The sequence below is a fragment of the Dichomitus squalens genome (assembly GCF_000275845.1).
Source record: "Dichomitus squalens LYAD-421 SS1 unplaced genomic scaffold DICSQscaffold_38, whole genome shotgun sequence".
Classification (NCBI taxonomy): Eukaryota; Fungi; Basidiomycota; class Agaricomycetes; order Polyporales; family Polyporaceae; genus Dichomitus; species Dichomitus squalens.
In genome coordinates this window covers 194,170-201,032 of record NW_006766920.1, presented here as the reverse complement: position 1 = coordinate 201,032, position 6,863 = coordinate 194,170, and the positions used below count along the sequence as shown (strand labels likewise).

At 53.8% G+C, this 6,863-nt stretch overlaps 1 protein-coding gene across 1 annotated transcript in view; it reads left to right on the top strand.

Annotated features, from left to right (window-relative positions):
• Nucleotides 1-1,547: 1,547 nt before the first annotated feature.
• Nucleotides 1,548-6,863, top strand: part of DICSQDRAFT_182501 (P-loop containing nucleoside triphosphate hydrolase protein) — a gene marked incomplete at its 3' end in the record, with an annotated part of 7,000 nt that continues 1,684 nt past the window's right edge. The window contains exons 1-28 of the mRNA XM_007368684.1: nucleotides 1,548-1,874; nucleotides 1,925-2,385; nucleotides 2,438-2,594; nucleotides 2,674-2,770; nucleotides 2,837-2,945; nucleotides 3,003-3,038; nucleotides 3,090-3,102; nucleotides 3,167-3,269; nucleotides 3,325-3,478; nucleotides 3,543-3,559; nucleotides 3,618-3,658; nucleotides 3,714-3,756; nucleotides 3,818-3,867; nucleotides 3,927-3,942; nucleotides 4,009-4,342; nucleotides 4,394-4,607; nucleotides 4,656-4,685; nucleotides 4,745-4,931; nucleotides 4,983-5,045; nucleotides 5,095-5,138; nucleotides 5,194-5,315; nucleotides 5,388-5,626; nucleotides 5,682-5,719; nucleotides 5,789-5,858; nucleotides 5,912-5,948; nucleotides 6,006-6,134; nucleotides 6,202-6,285; nucleotides 6,347-6,826. Of these exons, the coding sequence (XP_007368746.1) occupies nucleotides 1,655-1,874; nucleotides 1,925-2,385; nucleotides 2,438-2,594; nucleotides 2,674-2,770; nucleotides 2,837-2,945; nucleotides 3,003-3,038; nucleotides 3,090-3,102; nucleotides 3,167-3,269; nucleotides 3,325-3,478; nucleotides 3,543-3,559; nucleotides 3,618-3,658; nucleotides 3,714-3,756; nucleotides 3,818-3,867; nucleotides 3,927-3,942; nucleotides 4,009-4,342; nucleotides 4,394-4,607; nucleotides 4,656-4,685; nucleotides 4,745-4,931; nucleotides 4,983-5,045; nucleotides 5,095-5,138; nucleotides 5,194-5,315; nucleotides 5,388-5,626; nucleotides 5,682-5,719; nucleotides 5,789-5,858; nucleotides 5,912-5,948; nucleotides 6,006-6,134; nucleotides 6,202-6,285; nucleotides 6,347-6,826 (3,588 nt within the window). The remainder of the gene's footprint in view (nucleotides 1,875-1,924; nucleotides 2,386-2,437; nucleotides 2,595-2,673; nucleotides 2,771-2,836; nucleotides 2,946-3,002; nucleotides 3,039-3,089; nucleotides 3,103-3,166; nucleotides 3,270-3,324; nucleotides 3,479-3,542; nucleotides 3,560-3,617; nucleotides 3,659-3,713; nucleotides 3,757-3,817; nucleotides 3,868-3,926; nucleotides 3,943-4,008; nucleotides 4,343-4,393; nucleotides 4,608-4,655; nucleotides 4,686-4,744; nucleotides 4,932-4,982; nucleotides 5,046-5,094; nucleotides 5,139-5,193; nucleotides 5,316-5,387; nucleotides 5,627-5,681; nucleotides 5,720-5,788; nucleotides 5,859-5,911; nucleotides 5,949-6,005; nucleotides 6,135-6,201; nucleotides 6,286-6,346; nucleotides 6,827-6,863) is intronic.

The following is a 6,863-nucleotide window of genomic DNA, read 5'->3' as shown; positions in this document are numbered from 1 at the left end:
CGGGGAGGCAAGAGCGGCAAGTCGATCACGTTCTTCACGGGGGAGGCGCACGAGCGCGCGCTGGCGGGAGAGCTGGCGCGGGTACTGAGGGAGAGCGGGTTCGAGGCGGAGGGCTTGCACAAGTTCCCGATGACGATCAAGAAGAAGACGCACAGTGCGTACGGGGCGTTCTTCCGCGACGACATCCCGACGCCCAAGGGCCCGACCAAGATCACGTTCTGAGATCCATGGGCTGGGGCGTGTATGCCCGAGCTGTGTATGTATACACGACGATTCGCACTGTGCTCTCGCTATTCTGATCGCGTTTTGAGTGGTTTTGAGAGATATCAAGTTCGGTGTCGCATGACTACGCTGCATTCCCCTCTTCAGCCACCCCTCGTGTGCGCACCATCGTGCTGATAACAGCCAAGTCCTCCTAGCTTGTACTCACAAGTGTTCAGTACATCAATATGCCCCTTCGTACACCTGTCTGTCAAGCATGTATCGAAAAGACTGCCTTGTACCTATGCGTTGCGGGCGTCCGCCCACTCTAGGGGCGGGGGAGTTCTGACGGGGGTGGACGGGCGATCACAACGCATAGGTACTGAGCCCATCTCTCCTTTTGCGTACCCCTACAATCCCGGTCATCGCCTAGGCCTTGCTCTTGTACCCTCCTCACTGATGCCTCCCTATACCTCCCCCTAGCTCGCACAAGCTTTGGGCTCACCAATGTACAGCCCGACATCCTTCCCTGTTCACGTAGACAGCACTTGTATTCAATGCATACCATGAACCACGGCCTCTCCGGGCAATAAACGGGATCTAGAACGAAAGAAAAGTACTCCTGCGTCGGTGGCCATAGTAGTGGTCACGGTGTGGATGAGGTGCGTCACTCAGCGGTAGAAGCGCCCAATGGCTGTGGGGGGGCGCGTCAGGGCCGACCGAAGTTCGCCTCAGTCCACGAAGTGTGGGTGCGTGGCATGTCTATGGTCGGACTTCTTGTCGCTTTTTGCAATGCTCACACGTACTGGAAGAACAGTATGATAGTGGAAGTCCTAGGGGCACCCGGTGCTTGAGTAGCGCTGTCGACATGGCCGGTATCCCGGGAATCGGTTGGACAGAGCCGCCAAGGGGTACACCCTATAAGGTGCGTTCTTTATGCTGATTGTATACCAATCGTCAACCCACTGTTCCTGCAGCCAACTTTCAATTGACGCAGAGGTGATGGACACTCAGCGAATCGTAACTCGTACGAGCGTTTTCCTGCATCCAGGGGAAAACTCGCCGTGTCTTGTAGCTCAGATGGACCTACCGCAGCACCAGACACATTCCCATACTTTAAGGTTCTGAACACAGCGCCCTTGGTAAGTCCTGAGCTTCTTTTGTCCTCAGGTGCGGACAACGAACATCACGCGAGTTATCCTGCCGATGATCTCCGAGTCCAGTGAGCCAACAACACGTCCTCAAGGCATCCCGGGGCCCAGGGGGCAAACCTTATGCCTCGAGTATGCGGAGCTTACCATGCTCGCATCGCCTATAGTTTGAATTATGCCAGATGGGGTGCCTTGCGACTCTCGTTGTTCAGGACTCCTTCATATCTGTGCCCTGCACGTCTGCGTCTAGCCCTCTCGCATCTCACCTGTCTCCTCAAACTGTGTCTGCTGACCTCTTCAGTATGTCGAAACAAAGCAAATCCAAGGATCCTTCGTCCAAAGGCCGCGCTGTCGGGCAGGCTGTTGTCGAGCTGTTCGACAAGATGTCCCTCCATGGTGACGCCGCTGTGGACATCGCCGTGGTCAAACTAGATCATCTGCTTGCTGACCCGTCGATCGACATCGACGAGGTTGTCGAGCTGATGACCTCTGTACAGCATCTTCTTGAGTTCGTCCTGTGCGGTTAGTCTGCTCTTTACCTGTCGGAATGTCTGTACTCAAACACCTCACAGTTTCCAGCGACTATGGCTTTGGAATCCTGTCCATTGCGATTCTACAGCGTCAACCATCCACCGCCGAAGACTACCCCTCTTCTCTCTTGTATAAACTCTTGGCCCAATTATCTCGGTCCCTCTGCCTCCCCTACGAACGCGCGTCCGACACGCCGCCGGTGCTCTCCGCTCACCGACGATCTATCGAGCTTGCCTTTTCCGTCCTCCAAGCAGTCACCCACCTAAATGCCACAGACGCTCTCGCGGAACAGATGGGTGACGAACTAGGATCTGGCAGATGGGCGGCGAAGAATGAAGAGAAGCGGCACCAGAAGCGCAAGCGGTCGATCCACACGGGTCGCGCGCCTCCAGTCGACATCGTGAAGAGCATCATCCAGTACGGCGCGCCGGTGCCCACGTCGAAGCGGCAGGCGGCGGAGCTCGTGACGACGGTCGTCGCGGAGCAGACATCCATCCTACAGGTACGTGCGAACGTCTTCGTCGCTGATGGGCGGAACGCTCATGGCCATATAGGAAGTTTTCAACATGTTTCGGAAAGAAGAGACGATCGCGTTCTTCAAGACGACATACCTGCCTATCCCGCCTGCTCCCACTCCTCTCACCGTCACCATCCCCACCCAGCGGACACGTAGCGCGACAACCGCCCTGACGCCCTTCGTTCCGATGACGGGTACCCAGCAAGGAGCGTTCCCGCTGGTGCAACCGATAAAGGCTGCCCTGTACTTCGAAAACGCGGATGGCTTTGAAAGCCTGGCGCATTCAAATGTCTACCCGCGCCGATCGAGACTTGCGTCGTTGGCGAAATGAGGACGCGAAAATGTTCGACATCATCGTGAACAAGATCAAGTGAGTACACCGCGGCATGGTAGGCATAGTGATTGGTTTGTTCACTGGTACCCGTGTGTGTATCAGAGATCTATCGCACGGCAACTTCACGAAGGATAACCACAAGAAGCTGACTGGGGTCGAGGTCGATATCCCGATCTATGAGGCCAAAATGACCCGGGACTCTCGTCTTGTGGTAAGTTGTGCATCAGGTTTATGAACCACGAGTATCCTGCTCACGTATCGTGAAAAGTACCATATACACTGCGACATCGATTTTGAGGACAACGTACGTCTGGGCTTCTCATCACTCTCCGTTGTGAACTCACTTTGCTCACAGGTCGAGCGCCAAGGTTGTGATCGATGCTTTCCCATTAGCGGCCCTTGCGAACTCACGTCAACTTGACGACCTCACAGTAATTCGCATCTTTGGTGTGTATACTCACGCACAAATCGATGGGCGATTCTGGGACACCATGGGCCGTCAGCTTGGCTACAACGGTCCAGAGTATAGGAGAAGGTATGTCCCGAGTCCGGTTACCAGCAGCATGATGCTGAGAGCCCGTACACATCAGGTGCATCTTCCGTGACCGACCTTCGAATCAGAGAGGAGATTACACAGTATTGCCGGCAAGCTTCGAAGTGAGGTCCGACACAGAGCAAGAGGTGGTCACACCGTCATCGTCGACGACAGATCACCCGGATCTGACGAGAGAGGACAAGGAAGAGGTGCGTAACTGCCGATCCATAGTGCTGAGGCCTTTGTTGCTGATTGCATGAACTGTGCTACCAGTTACATTCATTGATTGCGTGAGTCGTTTCAGCTATACCATCAGTTTTAACAGTCTCAATTGCCCCGTGCATGAAGCTTGGAGAAGTTTGTGACGTTCTCTCAAGCGTTCTTGAACAGTCAGTCATTCATTCTCATGCATCAGCCTGCTCACACCGCTGAAGCTCAATATAGGCATCCTCGCGGATCAAGACGTCGCACATGTCTTCGGGGTGTCGTGAGTAGTCTAGCTTAGCCCCCCCCCTTCTTCGCTTCTCCGCTCACCTCTTGTGGCGAAGACACCGCGAGAAGGAAATAATCGAGCATGATTCCTCGTGTTTCGTCATTGGTACGTCTGTCCAACTAATACATAAATCCACCCTATGCTAATCTACGACCTCGAACCAGGGAGGAGTGGTACCGGGTAAGACAAATATCAGATACGCATAAGTATACCGGACTTTTGTAACGCTCGCCACGTGCACAACAGGAAAACGACGACGATGGTGTTCAAGATCCTCGGCATCGAACGGACCTACGACACCGGCAGCTTCCGATACGCGATGGCGAAACCTCGGCAGCTCTTCGTCACTCAGTCTCAGGTTCTCGCCAAGAAAGTGGAGGAGTACTATGCTAAACTACACCAGTCCTATGCTACTGCACACCTTTCACCGGATGAGCTTCTGGAAATAGCCTCTCAAAGTCGTACTCGGCGAGAGCGGATGGTCGATGAGGACGAGGAGATATTCTACACGTCCACGCTCCCTCGACGGTTTGGTGCCCTCGAGGACACCCATTTCCCACTGTTCTTGACCTATAACCATGTGAGTTCAGAGGGAGTACTTTGAGGTATGATACTAATGATGAGTCACCAGCTTTGTCGACTGCTCGAGAACGAATTTCGTCATCTCGTCGAACAGGAGAAAATCGACGCTCATAGGGCCTCTCTCCTCCGGGACATCATGAAGTTGCGCCCTCGTCCTACTCGGACCCGACCTGCGGCGTATTTACAGGAAGAGAGGGATACGTTCTTGGACTATGACACGTTCCGCGAGATCTATTGGTCCCATTTCCCCGAGAACCCCTTGAGTGAGTGCCAAGCCTCCGTTTACATGCAGAAAGCTGACTTTGGTATAGACCCCGACTTGGTTTGGGGAGAGTTTGTCGGTGAGTAGGACGGTGCTAGTCAGGTAGCCGACTTGTGACTTTGCTTACCTTGTCATTAGCTGTCATCAAGGGTTCAGCGGGCGCCTTAAAGTCGGACTTGGGGTACCTCGACAAGGAGACATACGTCGGGCATGGCCATAGTCGGAGCCAGACAGTTTCTCCAGCCCAACGGGAGACAGTATATGCGCTCTTTGAGGTGTATACGAAGCGGAGGAAACTGCATGGTCACCACGATCCCGCCGACCGGTATGCTCACATGGCAGATGTAATCCAAGCGTGACTCAGCATTTGCTGCAGAACCCGTATGCTGATACGATGCCTGAAGGCGGCGGGAGTTCCTGGGAAGGCTTTGAACTTCATGTGAGTCCTTACTTTTTGTCATAGAGTTCTACCCTGAGCGACGTCACAGATACGTCGACGAGGCACAAGACAACTTCCTCATTGATTCTCTTGGTACATGCATATCTTCTATGATGGGTAGCAATTACTGAGTCCGTGTTTCCGAAAGTCCTGAAGGCCTTGTGCTCGAATCCTCATGGTTTGTTCTGGGCAGGGGATACAGCTCAGACCATCGCGGCAGGAAGCTCGTTCAGGCTTGGGGACCTGAAGGCGCAATTGTACGACGTTGAGGTGAGCTTTGAGCTTGGTATTGACCCACTAATCACATTGAAGCTATATGTTAATGCATGATGGACGTGGTAGAAAAACCCCCTAAGTATCAGCAAGCGTGCTCGACCTCAGACCTTCTATCTCACCAGAAACTATCGGTCCCATTCCGGAATCGTCGACTGCGCGCACTCGATTGTGGAGCTCATCACGAATTACTGGTCTACGGCGATCGATGATCTGCCACGGGAAAGAGGCATGTCTCCGGGGGAGAAGCCTATATTCTTCAGTGATCATGATGCAGCGAAGCTCCAACAATCGCTCTTCAGAGATGTGTAAGTTCTTCTGCTCCACTACAAATCGGAGTCACGTCTCACATCAACTGCACAGTTCTGGCGGAGGTGTCATTGAATTTGGTGCACGGCAATGTGAGTAGACCGCGATACAGATGCAACGCAGAGCGAGGACTAATCCTACCCGTACCTGTCGTGGTGTAGGTATCATCGTTCGGGATCATGCAGCACGCGACCGTCTGAAATCTGAATTTGGCAAGATAGGACAAGTCCTGTGCGCCTTCTTCTTGACATCCGTGCCAAGATATTCTCATGAACATTGACCAGGACGATATACGAGAGCAAGGGCCTTGAGTTCGACGACGTGAGTACCCTGATTCGCCTGCTTGGACGTGTGTATCTAAGCCCTACACTTGTTTAGGTGCTCCTGTACAATTTCTTCGAGGATTCAAGCATGAATTACTCTCAGTGGCGTGTTCTCTTGAACAGCATCCCAGGTCATCCGGCCCCAAATTATGATGACGGTCGGCATAGTGGCATCTGTCGTGAGGCTCGTATCATATGACATTTTCCCTGTGAGTCTCTGGACGTTACTCACATACGTTTTCTCGCTTTAGCTCAAGCATCTGTACGTGGCTATCACCCGGGCCCGGCAAAACCTCTGGATCACAGACTGTTCCCAGAAGGCGGAACCTCTCAGGGTGAATATGCATATGATGAATGTCCCGATGCGCGTCGTGCGTGCTAAGACGATACTTGTAGCTTCTGTGGGCCACAAAAGGCGTTGTCGAAGAGCACATTCCCGGTACACCCATCCCCAAGCTGGCAAAGTCGTCCCGAAAGGAGGAATGGGCGAATGCGGCCCGCTCCCTATTCGTGAAGCGCCAATATTCCGAAGCAGTGGATGCATTCGAGCGCGCTGGTCTTGCTCAAGAGCGTCGGGTAGCACTTGCGTACCACCTCAGAGACTCAGCCCGCATGTCTCCTGTCAACGCACGTGGCAAGGAGCTGTCTCAGTCGGCCGCTTTCTCTAGGGCAGCTGAAGGCTTTGTAGCTGCCGCCCAAGGAGCAGGAGAGCCTGAGGACCAACGCACGTACTACCGCATCGCTGCAGAGTGCTATGTCAGATGCGGAGACAGCGGTAAGGCAGGCGCTGCGTACCGACATGCGGGAGAGTACACACTTTCTGCTCAGCACTTCCGCAAAGCAGGGATGTTCGACGACGCCGTTGAAGTTATCCAGGTCCACGAGACTGACGTTCGTCCTGACGTCGCTCAGA